The following is an 18,775-nucleotide window of genomic DNA, read 5'->3' as shown; positions in this document are numbered from 1 at the left end:
GCAGCACCGATCCCGCAATAAACCCTCATCTTCCGGACTTCCAAGCCCCTTCCTTCCTCTCCGACCCTCGATTTCCAGGCGGGGATCCTCCGGTGACGCGCGATCCAAGGCCGGCCAGGCGCCCCCTGCTCGGCTGGGAGGGGCTGCGAGGCGCCTGCGCTCGCTCGCTCGCTCGGAGGCCCCCCCGGGCCGGCCTTCTCGCGAGACGGGGCGGCGCCGGCCGAGCCGGAGGTGGAGCGGCTGCCGGGCGCGCGGTCTGGCTGGCTGGCCCGGGGAGGGAGGCAGGCAGGGAGGCGCCTCGGCGGCGGGAGGTTCCGCTGGCCCAGCGGCCCCGGGCAGGAGGTGAGATGGGCACCGGCGCTCGGGGGAGCCGGAGGCGCGGCGGGGCGCGCTGGTGGGGCATCCGATCCGGGCGGGCGCTGCGCGTAATGCCGGCTGGATGGAGGAGCCGCCGGGCTTTTATTTTCCGGGGTGGGGCGCGGGGGGGCTGAGCGGAGAGATGCTGCTGCCCCCCAACTTCCCGGCCCCGAGCTCTCGCCCACGTGGATGCGCGGGGCTGCCCGGCGACCGGGAGGAGGGCGCGCGTCTCCGTCCAGCCCGTGCGCAACGGGGCAGGAGGCGCACGGCAGCCGGCCGGGTTCCGCGGGACGGGCCCGGCTCCCCGTCGCCAAAGGGCTGCCGAAGGTCACGCCGCGCGCCAGGGGTGGCGAGGGGGTGCTGCTTCTCCCACCCCTCGTCTCGCCCCCCGGGACTTGGAGAGGCTGCCCGAGTCGCGCGCCGCGATGGGGCGGGAGAGGATTTCCTCCCGCGCCGGAGCGCGTTTGCGAAAGACCCGCCTGAGTCTTCGGGATTCGGAGGAAAGACCTCCTTGTTTTAATTCGGTTTTTTTATCATTGCGGCCACTTCGTTCCCGGTTGATATCTGCGCTCAAAAGGAAGACGGGGCATCATTTCTTCCCCCGCTCAGGTCGCCTTTGCAAGTTGCCAGGTAGCCGAACAGACACCTGTGGACACACTTGGATAGCAGCCGGCGATGGGGAGGTGCAGCACCTGGTGCTGGTTTTGTGCTTTGGTTTCCTCTCACTTCGCTTCTAGTTTGCCGGTTCTAGTTTTCCTTCTGTTTTTTTAATGGGAAATGCGACTGCATTGTACCACATGAAGTTAGGAGTGGTCTTTTATTATTATTACTTTAAGACTCATAAACAGCTTCGTCCCCCAGATGTTAGATTAGGATCAAAGATATCTGGCTGTGAGCATATCATACGTTTAAAGCAGACAACACATCCAATTAGTGCCTGGAAACTGTAGTTTGACAAGAGTGCTGGGAATTGTAGATCTGTGAGGAGGTAAACTACAGTTCCCATGATTAGGGGGGCAGGTGTGTCTTGTGTACAGGGGCCTCTGACAGATTCAAAGTAGATCGGGAACATTTTATTACTTCTGGTTCTCTAACAGTGAAATTTACTCTCCATTCTCTGATTCTAAGGGTCAGGCCTTTGCACCTGGCTCTGTGTAGTGAATATTGGGGTGCTTATATAAAAGCAAAGTAGATCCCCACAAACCCGAAGTCTGCTCACCCCTGATATAGACAACTGTTAATATTTGATTATTATCATTATCATTCTTATTAATTACCTGCCCTTAATCCTGAGGTCACAGGGTGGGTTACAACACCAGAACACAATACAGTTGTTAAGTACTTCAGGTTAAGTACTTCGTTCCGGAGGTCTTTACTTAACCTGAAACTGTTCTTAACCTGAAGCACCACCTTAGCTAATGGGGCCTCTTGCCGCTGCCGCTGCGCCACCAGAGCACAATTTCTGTTCTCATCCTGAAGCAAAGTTCTTAACCTGAAGCACTATTTCTGGGTTAGCGGAGTCTGTAACATGAAGCGTATGTAACCTGAGGTACCACTGTAAATGATAACCCAGGTTCACTGTGACAGAGCAGCATTTCTGAGAGACAACACAGTGGGCAGCATGGTGGGGCGCCTCCATTCACCCCAGGGCAGCATTCCCTAATGGACAGCCTCCTGGTGGTCACATGTCAGTGGTGGGCGGGGCCAGAGGAAACAAAATTGGGCAGGGCACAAAACCCACAGATTCCTGTGCATACATACCTCCTTTGAGACAGGCAAGGACCCCAGCCAACCAGGTGTGGAGCAGAGCTAGTGCAAGGTATGTACTGGGAAGAGTCCCAGGGGCCACATAAGAAGCCCTGGAGGGCCGCATCTGACCCAGACCTCAGATTTCCTCAACCCTGGTGTATAGCACAGTGCTCACTGTGAAACTCTGCTTGGCTCTCGACTTATTTAATTGAACATTTATAAGCCCAACTAGCTTAGCATGTTGTTATGCTCTGTGAGGTTGGGGGCTTTTGGAAGCTAGGGGCTGTTTCCATAGAATGAGGGAGAGTAAGAGCGGCTGGCTGTAGGTTCGATTGTGGTGGGTCCCACTTTGAATTGTGTTGGGGTGGATACTTCCAACCTGTTTATGAAGTTCAGGCTTGGGGGCTGGCTCCTTCGTGCTGGTGGGGCTTGTTCCACTTGTCGGCAGTTGGTGTCTTATGGAGAAATATCCCCCTTCCCCTTTTTCTTTTTTGTTCTGGTAGGCCTAAAAGTCCTTCTGTGGTTAGCAATAGCCAAAGCTGACTCAGGCTTCTGCCTAGCTATCTCCTCTGAGTCGGACTGAAAATCAATGAGAACGTGAAATCAGGAGTGTTAAAATGAGAACTGGTGCGTAAGCAGTAATCCCTCTTATATGCTCAGGGGGAAAGGGCTTCCCCCACTGTCAATTTGCTTCCAAGTGAGAGGTGTCAGAGTTTAGCATCCTGCAGGGCTCCTCTATGTGTGAACTGTGTCACTTTGCAAAATCTTCGCAGTTTCCCTCTCCATCTACCATGTGGACCCTCAATAAACCCGTGCAGCTCCCATGTGGCTATCAGGGACTGCATATTCTAACTCGGTGTATCTGAGCCAGTGAAATCTAGGAGCCAAATGGCACCTTAAATCTAGGTTATGGCTGCCACAAGGATACACCCATTTTGTGTGTGTGCAGGATTACGAAGGTCTGTGGGGAAGTGCGGCACCCAAAGACACACACGTCTTTGGGTGCTGCGCTGCCACATGAACCAGCTGATTTGCGGGGCAGCGCAGCACCAAAAGAGGCGTATCTTTTGCGGCTGTGCTGCCCAACAGACCAGCTGCGTGGTGCAGCACCGCAGCCACACCAGACAGCTAGATGGAGATGTTAGGGGCCAAACCTGGCGACTAGACACCTCCGCTTCCTCGCAAAAGGCCAGTCACCTGTTGCAAAATGCAACTGGTGCCCAGCTAATTTCAAACACTGATGAGCAAAAACTCTGGGTGGGCAACAAGTCTGATGAGCGGACGTAACCCCGCCCTTTCTTGGAATTCCTTGTCATGCAGAGGCTGAAAAGAGTTTTACTGTAGCAAAGGGGCTCAACATGGAAGTTTGCGCCATTAGCTCCAGGCTGCTTCTTCTAATGTCTAAGAAACTGATGGTGGAATGATGAACATCACTCATTCCAGATGCTGCCAGGGGTTTTGCATGAGAGCTCGTTGCAGGACAGTGGTTTCAAGGTGGCCTGAAAATTAACATGGTTGTAATAATCCCATTGATTATTATTATTTTTTTAAGAAGCATGTACAGTCATACCTCTTGTTACGTTCGGTTCGGTTCAGGTTATGTTCTTTCAGGATACATCCCGCAGTGACCCGGAAGTAACGGAATGGGTTACTTCTGGGTTTCACTGCTCGCGCATGCACAGAGGCTCAAAATGATGTCATGCGCAGAAGCAGCGAATCGCGACATGCACAGACGCGGGTTGCATTCTGCTCATGTTGCAAACGGGGCTCTGGAACGGATCCCATTCGCAACTAGAGGTACCACTGTACAGTATTAGTCCACTGGTCACATTCACACTGTGCATTTGAAGCACTATGATACCACTTCAATTAATCAGGACTTCCCCCAAAGAATTATGGGACTTGTAGTTTGAAAATGAGGTCCTTAAATGGTCTAGCTAAGATTCCTGCATTGCAAGGGCTTGGGCTAGATGACCGTTGGGGTTCCTTCAAACTCCACACTTCTATGATTCATAAGTTCACATTTGCATTTGCAAAATGACTAGAGTCTGATCCAGGAGGCTCTGACCAGGATCAAGCAACAGGCTCTGAATTTTGACACTACACATTTAATTTAGAATCATAGAATTGTAGAGCTGGAAGGGACCACAAGGGCCATTTATTGTCCAATGTGGGGCTCGATCCCACACAATCCTGAGATTAAAAGTCCATTTCTTTACCAAATGAGCTATTACTTGGATATTTATCTTGTAGCTTGACTCTTTTAGTAGGGCAGGTTGTGAAACTTGGGATGGAGTGAGGTTGCTGCAGTTACTTAGGGGAAGTGAAAAGGGGGAACTTGGAGACGTGTTTCCTCCACGCTTGCATGAAAGAGTTGTGATATGGGGTGCAGAAACCAGAAAGTTAACGCTGCTTCTGCTGCGCAGGGTACATAACAGCCCCTATATCTGGGTTGCACAGACAACCTGCTTGCAGAAATGTGTTCCTATTACGACATATTCTGGAGGCAGCAATGCTTCTGAAAGCCAGTTGGTCTAAACTACAGGAAGGAAGAGTTGGCCTTGGGACATCTGATTGGCCACTATGAGAACAGAATGCTGGCCCTAATAAAACAACAACAACAACACACAAGATACACAATAATTTAAAATATTGTACAATCATACCTCATGTTACGTTCTTTCAGGTTACGTCCCGCAGCGACCCAGAAGTACCGGAAAGGGTTACTTCTGGGTTTTGCCGCATGCACAGAAGCGCAAAATGACATCACACGCATGCGCAGAAGTGGCGAATCACAACCTGTGTGTGCGCAGACGCGCCGCTGTTGGTTGCACTCTTTTCATGTTGCGAACGGGCCTCTGGAACAGATCCCGTTCGGAACCAGAGGTACCACTGTGCTCTAATACAGTATATTGGATTTCAGCTGTGAGCTGCATTAGAGGTCACTGTCCGACTGAAACGTGAGATAAAGAAAGATAAATCTGTATCTAACTGTCTTCTTTGACGATCCCTTGTAGCCAAGTAAGATTGTCTTCTATAAACACTGTTTTAACAGTGAGTCCGTAAGTGGCTGTGGAGGCCAGTTCTGGATCCACAGGTCCTTCCGCAGTGGGGACATAGGTTTCCAGGCAGGAGTTGATCACAGTGAGGGTTTGCCAAGCGTGCCTTCCTCTTAGCACGTTTCTCCCTTGCGTCCTGATTTCAAGTGTCTTCAAAGCCCATGACACCTTTGGTAAAGGCTGTTCTCCCGTTGGAGCACTCGCAGGCCAGTGTTTCTCAATTCTCGGTGTTTATACTACAGTGTCCGGCTGAAAGTTGAGATAAAGAAAGAAGTAGTAAATCTGTACCTATAACTGTAAAGCAGTCGGTGCCCTTGGGATATTATTCGGACTGCAAGTTCCATCATTCTTGGCTATTGGCTGCTGGGGCTTCTGGGAGCTGAAGTCCTACAAAATTTGGAAGGCAAGCATATTGGCAGGCCTTGTCCGTAAACATAAATGCAGCCAGTGACTACGGAGTGGAAAATTTGTATGACTGTGGAATTTTTCTGTGGAAGAATTTCCATGAATTGTTGCCTAAAATTCATTAGTGACATAATAAATAACAAAAATTGAAAAAGTGTTTTGCGGTCCCTTAAGGACATTCATTTTACTACAACAAAGTGCTCAGGGGTAGCATATTATGGGATGAGCTTTCATGGAGTCAACAGTTCAGTGCATGACTTGTTATCCTGTGTTACACCTGGCTGGAGAGGAATTGTAAGCTGCGAGATAAGAGGAGAATGAAATGCGGATTGTACCATCTGTGACGACCACTAACAGTGGCAATTTTGCAAAATGTTGGTAGTAGATAATTTGCAGAGCACTGGTGTCGATAGCACAAGCGTCCTTGCATTGATAAGCCAATAAGCACAGAGAGCATAATAAAAATCCAAGCTGTTGATTCAGCCCACGAGCAAACTTTTTCAGCCATGGGCCGGTTCACTGTCTCTCAGACCTTGTGGGGGACCGGACTATATTTTTTGGGGGGAAATGAACGAATTCCTATGCCCCCCAAATAACCCAGGGATGCATTTTAAATAAAAGGACACATTCTACTCATGTAAAATCACGCTGATTCCCGGACCGTCTGCTGGCCGGATTTCGAAAGCGATCGGGCGGGATCCGGCCCATGGGCCATAGTTTTAATCTCCCTTTGAAGTTCATTGGTTCAAGGATGACCACTTTAGTTATACAGCAGCCTAGGAGGTTGATGTATTTGGATTTATGGATATTGCTGGTGTCAGATTTGTGTACTCTTTTGCATATAGAGTCTGGCCTGTTTGTGATATGTCGTATGCAGAAAGGAAATTAATTTCAGACCGATAGTGGAATATACACATTAGAAGGTGGGTCTGTGAATGAAACCCTGATGCAATGTTGTTAAATCCACAGTAGACAGAAGAATAGATTTAGCATCTGGATCTGAACTGTTTTAAAGTTGTCTGTGACTTCTTTCATGTGACTTGAAAGCACGCAAAAGTATTTAGGCATGCTAAGATGCCTTCCATGTATATATTTGGGTTTCTGTGTCATAATATGTGTACAAATATCCCAGTAACTTCCAAGTGATTGCGTGAATAAGTTTCATTATAATGTTTTAAATCACATTTAAGTACATTTATCAACAGCCCCATCAATCAATTTATTTGGCTAGGGAGAGAACTTTTTCAAGATTTTATCCAGCATGTAAAATTGGCATGCAGCACCTCTTAAAAGTTTTAATCCAAAAGTCTGAGTGGTGCAATGCCTTTATTAGAAGCAATTAAAATGTCCCAATGTAGAGGCAGATTTTTAAGTTCAAGAGACCCTTCATCAGGCTAGAAACATGTAGAACATCTTTATTATGTAACCAGGGTGGTGCAGTGGTTGGTCTAGACAGCTGGGAGACTTGGGTTCAAATCTCCACTCAACCTTGAAGCTAACTTGGTGACCTTGAGCGAGTCATCATTTCTCAACCATGGCTACCTTTCAGGGTTGTTGTGAAGATAAAATGGGGAGGGGAAAACCGTGTATGCCTCCTTGGAAGAATGATGGGGGTATAAATGGAAGAATTAAAACAGAAAATAAAACCGAAATGACCAAAAAACAACAACCCTTCCAGTAGCACCTTAGAGACCAACTAAGTTTGTTATTGGTATGAGCTTTCTTGTGAATGCACACGTCTTCAGATACACTGAAACAGAAGTCACAAGACCCTTATATATAGTGAGAGGGTGGGGAGGGGTATTACTCAGAAGGGTGGTGGGAATGGGTGATTGACAGCAGGTGGTGCTGTGGTCTAAACCACAGAGCCTAGGGTTTGCTGATCAGAAGGTTGGCAGTTTGAATCCCCACAACGGGTTGAGCTCCCGTTGCTCGGTCCCTGCTCCTGCCCACCTAGCAGTTCAAAAGGATGTCAAAGTGCAACCGCTCTGGTGGGAAGGTAAACGGCGTTTCTGTGCGCTGCTCTGGTTCGCCAGAAGCGGCTTAGTCACGCTGGCCGCATGACCCAGAAGCTGTCTGTGGACAAACGCCAGCTCCCTCGGCCAGTAAAGCAAGATAAGTGCTGCAACCCCAGAGTCATTCGCGACTGGACCTAAGGTCAGGGGTCCCTTTACCTTTACCTTTAAGGTGGTACTGGTACTGGAAAGAATTATTTTATTTTGTTTCGGCTATGGCAGACCGACAGGGCTACCTACCTGTAACTAGAAAATGCAAGGAGAGAGAAGAAGCTGAGTGTGATGTAAAAGACCGTAATCTGTAATAGTTTTGAAATGACAAGCAGAAAGGATAGGTGCAAAACAGATTCAGGTTCCAGTTGATTTATACGATGGGGGGGGGATCCTGGTTCAAAACTTTCCAGAAAGCCTGCACCACCAAATGCAACAAGGCTCATTTGCTCACTGGTGTTTGCACAGAGTGGGGAACAGTTTATGGTCTGTTTGTCTGTTGACAGTGGCCTGCAAACCTCCTTTTTCAGCCCCTCCTCCTCAGGTTCAATGTTTTTTGCTTGGCCTCTCCTCTGAGTCAGTCATCACGTTCCCCCAGTGTCTTCCGAGGCAAGTGAACCAAAGTTCTTAGCCAAGAAAAACCAGATTGACTGTGCCCACTGAGCAGATTTCCTTTTAGTTAGAAATTATAGGCTGATCTCACTATTAAATAATGATTATAAATTATTTGCCAATATATTGGCAAATCGATTAAAAGCAGTACTAAAAGACCTAATTCACCAAGATCAAGCTGGCTTTCTTTTTTCTTTTTTCTAATTTTTTAAAATTAATTTTCTTTTCCATCATTACAAACATCTCATATCAATAACATACATATCAAGCTGTCTTTCTACCTGGTCAACAGATGAAAGATAATATAAGGAATATAACAGACATAATAGAGTATCTGGAGGCCAGGAACGAAAAGCAAGCGGCTGTGATGTTTATTGACACAGAGAAGGCTTTTGATAATGTTTCTTGGACTTTCATGAAAAAGACAATAAAAATGATGGCGTTAGGAGAGTCATTTCTTAGAGGAATTGGCTCTATATATTCTGAGCAGAATACTGTGCACTGGTCACGACACTTTGGGGCTTCGGGGAAATTCTAGTTAGGCCATGAGGTTTTATTGCTGTGATGGCAGGGATAGCTCAGTCAATAGAGCATGAGACGCAGGGTTGTGGATTGCAGTGGATTGGACTTGATAACCCTGGTGGTCCCTTCCAACTCTACAATTCTGTGATACTATGGTGCAAGTGCTGACTCAAGATACAAGAAAGATTTTCTCTCCCTTACCTAACCTGACAGTGGCCTGCAAACCTCCTCTTTCAGCCCCTCCTCAGGTTCAATGTTTTTTTGCTTGGCCTCTCCTGAGTCAGTCATCACGTTCCCCCAGTGTCTGGAGGAGACTCTTGAGAGTCCCATGGACTGCAAGAAGATCAAACCTATCCATTCTGAAGGAAATCAGCCCTGAGTGCTCACTGGAAGGACAGGTCCTGAAGCTGAGGCGCCAGTCCTTTGGCCACCTCATGAGAAGAGAAGACTCCCTGGAAAAGACCCTGAAGTTGGGAAAGATGGAGGGCACAAGGAGAAGGGGACGACAGAGGACGAGATGGTTGGACAGTGTTCTTGAAGCTACCAGCATGAGTCTGACCAAACTGCGGGAGGCAGTGGAAGACAGGAGTGCCTGGCGTGCTCTGGTCCAGGGGGTCACGAAGAGTCGGACACGACTAAACGACTAAACAACAACACCTAACGCTTGGTGTCCAATGATGTTGAATGTTGGAAGATTCAGAATGGATCAAAGAAAACACTTCATTGCTCAGTGCATGGTTAAACTGTGGAACTCACTTCCTCAGGAGGGAGTGATGACCACCAACTTGGATGGCTTTAAAAGCAGATTAGACACATTCATGGAGGTGGAGTCTATCAGTGGCTACTACTAGCCTTGAGAGGTACGCTCTGCCTCCAGAGTTGGAAACTGTAAATGCTACTAACTGCAGGTTGCCACCGGAGGAGATTTGCTCCTGCTCTGTGGTTTCCCACAGGCATTTGGTTGGCCACTGTGAGAACAGGATGCTGGACAAGACAGTCATTGGCCTGATCCAGAAGGTCTCTACTGATGTGCTTGCTCTCTCATCTGTCCCTTCCAGAGGACTGGCTAAGCGTCATCAGAGCACATTTTGTACTCTTGGGTATTAAGAGCAACGTAGGAAACTGCCTTCTTCCAAGTCAGATCCTTGGTCCATCTAGCACAGTATTGTCTACACTGACAGGCAGCAGTTCTTCAGGGTTTCAGATGGAGAGTCTATCCCAGATGCCAGGGGGAAAGTGGATGGTTCAGATTTGCAATGGACAATTTATGGAGAAGAACAGACCTTTTAGAGGTTTTAAGCTGTGTTTAATGCTTGGTCTGGGTGGAGTAGTTGAGTGTGGGTATGTCTGGGGCTCTGCAAAGGAATGTAGCCAGCTCCAGGGCTCCAGTTAAAGTATATTTATTGAAGAAGTAAGGCACACACAGAGAGAAATAGAAACTGGCAATTAAAGAAAAAACTGCACTGAACAGGAAACATAAAGTCCTTGTAAGTGCCCCCGTCACAGAAGATCTTACAGGAGGAACTTGGGTACTGGGAACACAGTTCCTGGTTTGTTTTTATTTCACGATGTGCTTTGTGTTCTCTTTGGTATTTTTATGTTATGAACCACCCTGTGATCTTTGGATATACTATTAATAATAATATTAATAACAATAATAATAGTTGCGTGAGAGGAGAAGGGAGATGCTTCTCTCTTGCAGCAACATGGAGGGCAAAAAACATTAGGAAGCTGACTTTTTATTTAACCTATGGCAATTCATGAAGGGAGGAGTGGCGGGGAGAGAGGTAGCTGGTTAGGAAGAGAATACCCTAACATGTGTCCCAGTAGTGATGCATGGAAGTGAGAGCTGGACCATAAAGAAGGCTGATCGCTGAAGAATGGATGCTTTTGAATTCTGGTGCTGGAGGAGACTCTTGAGAGTCCCATGGACTGCAAGAAGATCAAACCTCTCCATTCTGAAGGAAATCAGCCCTGAGTGCTCACTGGAAGGACAGATCCTGAAGCTGAGGCTCCAAGACTTTGGCCACCTCATGAGAAGACTCCCTGGAAAAGTCCCTGATGTTGGGAAGGATGGAGGGCACACGGAGAAGGGGAAGACAGAGGACGAGATGGTTGGACAGTGTTTTCAAAGCTGCCAGCATGAGTTTGACCAAGAGGCAGTGGAAGACAGGAGTGCCTGGCGTGCTCTGGCCCATGGGGTCACGAAGAGTCGGACACGACTAAATGACTAAACAACAAACAATGGAGTGTAGTGGTTAGATTGTCAGAGTAAGACCTGAGTTCAAATCCCCCGCTCAGCCACGAAGCTCACTGGGGTGACCTCGGAAGCCAGAAGAAGAAGAGTTTGGATTTGATATCCCGCCTTTCACTCCCTTTAAGGAGTCTCAAAGCGGCTAACATTCTCCTTTCCATTCCTCCCCCACAACAAACACTCTGTGGGGTGAGTGGGGCTGAGAGACTTCAAAGAAGTGTGACTGGCCCAAGGTCACCCAGCAGTTACATGTGGAGGAGCGGAGACACGAACCCGGTTCCCCAGATTAGGAGACTACCGCTCTCTGCCAGTCCCTGCCTCTCAGGTTACCCTACCTCGCTTGGCTGTTGTGCGGATAAATTGAGCAGGGGCAGAACCACATATGGCACCTTGAGCCCTTTTTTGGGGGGGGAGGTAATAATAATAATAATAATTAATAATAATTTTATCATTTGTATCCAAGCCTAGGGCTTGCCGATCAGAAGGTCGGCGGTTCCAATCCCCGTGACGGACTGAGCTCCCGTTGCTCGGTCCCTGCTCCTGCCAACCTAGCAGTTTGGAAGCATGTCAGAGTGCAAGTAGATAAATAGGTACCACTCCAGTAGGAAGGTAAATGACGTTTCCGTATGCTGCTCTGGTTTGCCAGAAGTGGCTTTGACATGCTGGCCACATGACCCGGAAGCTGTCTGTGGACAAACGCCGCAGTCATTCATTTATGAGGAATATTACACCTTTTTTCTTTTTTGTGTACAGTAATACTTGTCGATCTGTGATAATAACAATTACGAACGTACTCTGAAAACAAGAATATGTATAATTGTAAGAAGTCAAGTCATGATGTAAAGAAATACCTGTGAGTAATAAAGGAAAAACTAATAAAAAACAAAAATTCCACCCCTAACCATGGGGGCGGGGTTGTGCGGAGAGCTCCTACTGCCCCATCCTCCCATTCCAGAACAGCTGCACAACTTTAAAACGACATTTGTTTTTCGGCATTGCTCCTGAGAGTCAGCTGATGGCGCCCCTCCCTTCCCAGCAGCTGGCAGAGGCACATGTAAAGGAGTTCTGTCAGGCGGAGGCGACGCTGGAAAAAGTTGCTGCTCTCCCCTTTTCATGAGGGCTTCACAAGGGAGAGGCTCGGTTGCGAAGGACAACGGTCAGTGTCTATAGAGGAGGGCTGCTTGTTCCAGAGGTCTCCTCGCCCCCCACACAACCTGCCACGTTTTCCAGAGACCGAAAAAGGTTACGTCAGCTGCCTCCCCCCCTCTTGCCTTGGGGAGCTGCACCACCGCTGTTTAAACGGGGCTCTTGCCTCGAAAACGTTGCGTGCCGAAAGGACAGGCAGCGAGGGCAGGAAAGGGCAAGCAAAATGGCCAAGCGGGTGGAGGGAAACACCCCGCCCTTGGGGGATGGTTGCAGCATTTTGGGGCTTTTCTAGAGGAAAGGCGAGTCGGAGGAGTTGAAGTTTATAAAATTGTACATGGCACGGTACCAAAAGCTCTTCTCTTCCTCTCTTGTAATGCTTGTGGGCATCCATTGAAGCCGAATGCTTGAAGATCCAGGGCAGGTTTTAATAAAAGTCCATCTTCGCGCCGCACATAGTTAAACTGTGGAACTCCCTCCCACAGTTTTGACCGTGTTGACCACCAACTTGGATGACTTTAAAAGAAGCTTTGACTTTTAGAAGACGTTTGAAGGCAGCCCTGTGTAGAGAAGTTTTCAATGTTTGGCGTTTTGCTGTGCTTAATGTTTTAACTTGTTGGAAGCCAACCCAGAGTGGTCGGAGCAACCCAGTTAGATAGGTGGCATATTAATAACAACAACAATATTGACATATTTGTGGGCTGTCAATGGCTAGAGGCCGTGTGTCTATATATACTCTGCCTTCGTCACTGGGAGTAGCAATGCATCTGGATGAGAGTTGCTGGGAAACACAGGGGAAGAGAACGATTCTGTGCTCCGATCCTGTTTGTTGGTTTCCCAGGGGAAATCTGAATGTCCACTGTGAGAACAGGATGCTGGACAAGGTGAGCCATTGGCCTGATCCAGCCAGCTCTTCTTATGCAGATTTATATACTTAATCAAATTCTAATTGCTCTCCCATCCTTCCTCTGGCACCGTTTCATAAAGAGCCAGCAATAGTGGTTAGTGAGCTGGATTTAGGCTGGGTTCAAACTGGCTTGTTGGTCTTGTGGCAACCACTAACTCTCAGCCCAGCCAAACCCACAGGGTTGTTGGTTAGGATGAGAAAAGTGGGATGACCTGTGAGCTCATTCTCAACTCCTTGGGAAAAATAGAGGGTTTGTTTGTTTGCTTGTTTAAGAAAAACATGAAATACTTTGGTTATCAAGCCCAAAAATATCTTCAGAATGGCATACACAGAAATGTCAAAATTTGCCGGAAGAATAAGAAATCAAGATAACAAACTTTTTAAAATAAAAGAATGGAAATGGTTTATTGAATATTTATAGTTAAATTGTAAACAGATAAGCTCATTGGCAGGATTATTGTAATAACCTGCAGTTTTATAAGAGTATGTCTTTAGAGTAGATGAGTAAATGAGCAAATTAAGTTAATTTGCATATGCAGAGGACATTAAAAATAAATTTAAGAAACCGCAGAAAGAGGGGGAAGGAAGTCGAGTTTTGAAATGTTAAAATGATTGTAAAATTAGTGAAATGTATAAACTTGGAAAGTATAAATAAAATTTGAAAAACAAACAAACAAAGACTTCTGGGATACAGTTTCACACCAGCCCTTGTACGTTAGGAACCCGGAACACTGCTTTATTCTCAGGGTGACCCTTGATCCATTTATCCCAATATTATCTGTTCCGCAGCTGATCTCCCGGGCAGAGAAGTCTTTCCTGGTTCCTCATCCTTTCTGGAGATGCCAGTGATTGAACCTGGGACCACCTGCATGCAGAACATAAAGCATCACAACGGATGCTCCTGATGAATAGAAGAAGCTGCCACATACCAGGTCAGATGATGTGTCCATTTACTTCAGTATTGCCTCCTCTGGCTGGCAGTGGCTCTCTAGCCCATCAGGCTGCGGCTTGAGGTTCTCTTAACTGGAAGTGGAAGTCCTTACCTTCTGTAAGCTGGTCACGTGCTAAACCACTGGCCTGTGGTCCCTCCCCATTGCAGGGGTATCTGGGACATGTTCTAGGCTGGGCACTCAATACGGCCTCTGGTCTCATTTCATGTGACTCCTGAAGCTGCCCTATTCTTCTGAGTTCCTTCCTTCCTGTTCATTTTCTGCAGTTTTTAAAGTTTCTGTTGTAGTTTCAGGATAATTATTGGACGGATGGACCGTAATTTATCTGATAAAAATAAGTGGGTGGTTTCTTTTAAAACCTTTCCCTGGTTGTATAGCTTATAATTGCATGGTTGACAATAAAAAATAAATAAAATCTCCTCCCACGAGCTATCGGAGAACAAATTGGTAGACTTCTGCCAGCTATGTATATATGTTTGTGTATGTAGCACACCAAAGCCAGAAAGGCGCTACTTTCACTTGCTTCTCAGACCTCTAGCTGTATTGGTCTGCTTTACTAAAATAAAACCCAGTGCACTTGTTTGAAAGTAGCCTTGAAAGTTAAACTCAGTGGGGCTTACTTCTGAGTAGACCGGTATAGCGTTGGGCATTCTATTCTGAACTAGCCATGGTGGAAATTATAACAGAGAGGTCTTTAGTAACCCAGGACTCTGGTTTCTCTTGCTCCATCCATTGCTGGCCTTTGGCCTCTGAGTCCTTACCCGGAGGGAATGTGGCTTTTGACAGAATTAAAAGTTTCCATCCCCTGATGGAAAGTGCTACCAAACCCCTGGGGCCTCTGTCTTGTCTTGCGCAAGGCGAGAATTCCTCTTAAAACAGACATTTAAAAACCCAGACATATGCAGTTGTGGCTACGTGTTTGAAGGGAAATCAGTAGTAATGGCAAGTTTCTTGTCCATCACACCTGATTGTCTGCTGGAACAGGGATGACTAAGCTGTGGCCTTCCAGAAGTTGCCGAACCCCAGCTCCCATCGTCCCTGACCATTGGTCATGCTTTGCTGGGGTTGATGGGAGTTGGAATCCAGCATCATCTTAGGAAGAACTATAGTATTGCAGAGTTGGAAGGGACCACCAGGATCATCTAGTCCAGTGTTTTTCAACCACTGTTCCGCGGCACACTAGTGTGCCGCAAGATGTTGCCTGGTGTGCCGTGGGAAAAATTGAAAAATTCAAAAGATTTAAAAATAAACAATTTTATAATTTTTCATATTTCTGTTTACTTACTATTTCATAATAAAGTAATTATAAAATACTTTATTTGTGTTTATTTGATTCCTATTCAAGAGAATTGCTTTATATATAGTCAATATAGGCACAGAGTTAAATTTTTTAACATTTTCTAATGGTGGTGTGCCTCGTGATTTTTTTCATGAAACAAGTGTGCCTTTGCCCAAAAAAGGTTGAAAAACACTGATCTAGTCCAACCCCCTGAAATGCAGGAAGCTTTTTCCCATCATAGGGTTTGAACCTATAACCCTGAGGTTAAGAGTCACCGTAGGGCAGTGTTCCCCAACCTTGGGCCTCCAGCTGTTTTTGGACTACAACTCCCATCATCCCTTGCTAGCAAGACCAGTGGTCAAGGATGATGGGAATTGTAGTCCAAAAACAGCTGGAGGCCCAAGGTTGGGGAACACTGCCGTAGGGGGCACACACTCCCTGCCCTTTGCCTTTGGGCCAATCAGCATCTAAAGCAGCGGTTCTCAACCTGTGAGTCCCCAGATGTTGTTGGACTACAACTCCCATCATCCCTGAGCTCTGGCCTTGCTAGCTAGGGGTGATGGGAGTTATAGTCCAACAACATCTGGGGACCCACAGGTTGAGAACCGCTGCTTTAGATGCTGATTGGCCCAAAGGCAAAGGGCAGGGTGCTCAAAAGCACAGTGAAGGCTCCTGGCTGATGTCTATCGGCAGGGAGTTCCAAAGTGTGAGGGCTGCCACACTAAAAGGTGATTTTCTTACAAATGCAAAAGAGGTCTTTTTTGGAGCTGTCAAGTGGGCAAATATGGGTAAGGGAATCTTCCATATACAGTGGTACCTTGGGTTAAGAACTTTGCCTTAGGATGAGAACAGAAATCATCAGCAGCAGGAGGCCCCATTAGCTAAAGTGGTACCTCAGGTTAAGAACAATTTCAGGTTAAGAACGGACCTCCAGAGTGAATTAAGTACGTAACCAGAGGTACCACTGTATTGTATGAATTATACTCTTTAGCTTCCTTTTTAGTGTGTGTGTGTGTGTGTGTGTGTGTACACACACACACAAGATTTCCTTGGTTTACAAAAGTACATGCCTTGTCTCTTTTTTCAGGTTGTACAGTTTTCTTACAATTTAGTTGCAATTGTTGTGAGACATTAGTGTTGAATACAGTATAAGGCGGGGGAAGAAGAGGGGGGATCTCTCTTCAGCTTCCTTGAATCACCCTCCCATATTTCCAATTTGGGTACTTCATTTTGAATGGCCCCTCCCCACTGCAGCCGCTCGCCTCTTCTGTTCTGTCTTTCTGACCATCTTGTGTGGAGAAGGAGACTAACCTTGTATTTGACCTCCTTACAGGTTCCCCACTGTCCTCAAACGGCCATGCTGGCTCTCAGAGATTTCCAGCAGAGCTGGAGGTGAGCGCGGCATGAGGTAGCCACTGCCGACGCCTCCGGCCAGAATGACCAAAGCACGCCTCTTCCGCCTCTCGGTGGTGCTGGGCTCCATCTTCATGATCCTGCTGATCATCGTCTACTGGGACAACGTGGGGACGGCCCACTTCTACTTGCACACGACCTTCTCCAGGCCTCACGGGGTCCTCCCCACCGTGGCCAAGGACGGAGGCCAAGACTCGATGTCGGACGTTGACGAGTTCTTGGAGAAGCTCCTGAGCTCTGACCTGAAACGCGATGTGGGTCTCGGTCAGAAGACAGAGCCGCCTGCCCCGCACGCCTCCGCGAGGCCCGTCGCCGGCAACTTGGAGGAGAACGTGAGGGGCTACGACTGGTCCACTCGTGACGCCGGCGCGATCTTGGACCAGGAGCAACTGCAGGCGGAGCGGCGCCGGACGCTGAGGGAGCTGTGCGCCAACTCCAGCTTCGCCTTCCCCACCAAGGAGCGCTCCTTTGACGACATCCCCAACTACGAGCTGAACCACCTCATCGTGGATGACCGCCACGGCGTCATCTACTGCTACGTCCCCAAAGTGGCCTGCACCAACTGGAAGCGGGTGATGATCGTGCTGAGCGAGAGCCTGATGGACCAGGGCGTGCCGTACGCAGACCCCTTGGACATCCCCCGCGAGCACGTCCACAACACCAGCACCCACTTCACCTTCAACAAGTTCTGGCGCCGCTACGGCAAGTTCTCTCGCCACCTCATGAAGATCAAGTTGAAGAAGTACACCAAGTTCCTCTTCGTCCGAGACCCTTTCGTGAGGCTCATCTCGGCCTTCCGCAGCAAGTTCGAGCTGGAGAACGAGGAGTTCTACCGCCGGTTTGCCATCCCGATGCTGAAACTTTACTCCAACCACACCAGCCTGCCGACCTCGGTGAGCGACGCCTTTGAGGCGGGCCTCAGGGTCTCCTTCTCGGACTTCATCCAGTACCTCCTGGACCCCCGGACCGAGAAGCTGGCCCCGTTCAACGAGCATTGGAGGCAGGTATACCGCCTCTGCCACCCGTGCCAGATCGAGTACGACTTTGTGGGCAAGCTGGAGACTTTAGATGAGGATGCAGCTCACCTGCTGCAGCTCCTGAAGGTGGAACACCTTCTTCGCTTCCCTCCCAGCTACCGGAACAGGACAGCCAGCAGCTGGGAGGACGACTGGTTTGCCAAAATCCCCGTGGCCTGGAGGCGGCAGCTGTACAAGCTGTACGAAGCGGACTTCGTCCTTTTCGGTTACCCCAAGCCAGAAAGCTTGCTTCAGAACTGAGCGAGGCAGAACGGAGGGAAAGAGAGCATTTGAAATACCAAAATATCTCCTCTTCTTTTTCCAGAGCCCTTCCGTTGACATAACACAAGTGCAACTTTTTTCTATACTCTTTTTTTTAAAAACAAAAACAAAACCACCCCATTGCTCGGACGCATGGAATCTCCCATTGCAGGAAGACTTTCCCCTTCCTCTTGTTCCGATTCATTTTATGAAATGTACCATTTTTTTTGTTTTTCTGTTAGGATATAAGCTTGTCCACTCCACCAGCTGTATTCTTTCGGGTGCTTTTTATTAATGCATTTTTTTAATTAAAAGAGAGCACGAGAAAGAGAGAATATTAATATATTAAAATATTTAATACAAATCAGTGTTGTGGAGTAGGGGAATAAAGGGGCGCACCATCTTTCATTGCAGCTGTTCAGCTGTGAGTGTCCGCTGGAATTTTTCTAGCTGGGGAAGGCAGCAAAGTCAAACACTGTAAGTGTGTTCAGGGGAGCAGACTAGCTTCCCACAATACTTTTTGAAAATAATAATGCAGGTACAGTTTGCCTTATACCTCGGGTTCTACAAATGCTAGAAACTCTCTCCTTGAATGAATCTTTATTGCTAAAAGCTATAAGCCGTCCCAATTGGTCCCAATGCGTAGGACACAAATAATTGATTTAAAAGCGAACAGCAGCAGCAGCAAAGCAAACATACAAAAATGCAAAAATCACTCTTGCAGAAGTTAAGCACTCCACATCGCACACTCCCCCTTGTGATACTTGTCTTGGTGCCTAGCTCTCAATTTACTTGCAGCCAAGGCAAATTTTGCAACCCGTGCAGTCATAAATCCATTATTG

At 47.7% G+C, this 18,775-nt stretch overlaps 1 protein-coding gene across 5 annotated transcripts; it reads left to right on the top strand.

The window, feature by feature from the left end:
* Positions 1-238: 238 nt before the first annotated feature.
* Positions 239-18,336, top strand: CHST12 (carbohydrate sulfotransferase 12). Of its 5 annotated transcripts, none has more exons than XM_081889277.1 (3): positions 239-342; positions 13,804-13,946; positions 16,577-18,336. In XM_081889277.1, exon 3 carries the CDS (start codon positions 16,680-16,682, stop codon positions 17,931-17,933), a length of 1,254 nt encoding a protein of 417 aa, XP_081745403.1. In that variant the 5' UTR covers positions 239-342; positions 13,804-13,946; positions 16,577-16,679; the 3' UTR covers positions 17,934-18,336. The 5 variants fall into 5 exon arrangements, with proteins under 5 accessions (XP_081745403.1, XP_081745406.1, XP_081745407.1 ...); XM_081889280.1 differs by lacking the exon at positions 239-342 and adding an exon at positions 805-987; XM_081889281.1 differs by lacking the exon at positions 239-342 and adding an exon at positions 2,071-2,176.
* The last annotated feature ends 439 nt before the right edge of the window (positions 18,337-18,775 follow it).

Source organism: Podarcis melisellensis, assembly GCF_964234715.1.
Source record: "Podarcis melisellensis genome assembly, chromosome: 14".
Lineage (NCBI taxonomy): Eukaryota > Metazoa > Chordata > Lepidosauria > Squamata > Lacertidae > Podarcis > Podarcis melisellensis.
Note: the sequence above shows the minus strand (reverse complement) of the source record. Positions and strands in the feature narration are given on the sequence as shown.

Bases quoted from the DNA above. Each gene is read 5' to 3' on its own strand.
- CHST12 (XM_081889277.1), top strand. From the start codon at position 16,680: ATGACCAAAGCACGCCTCTTCCGCCTCTCGGTGGTGCTGGGCTCCATC.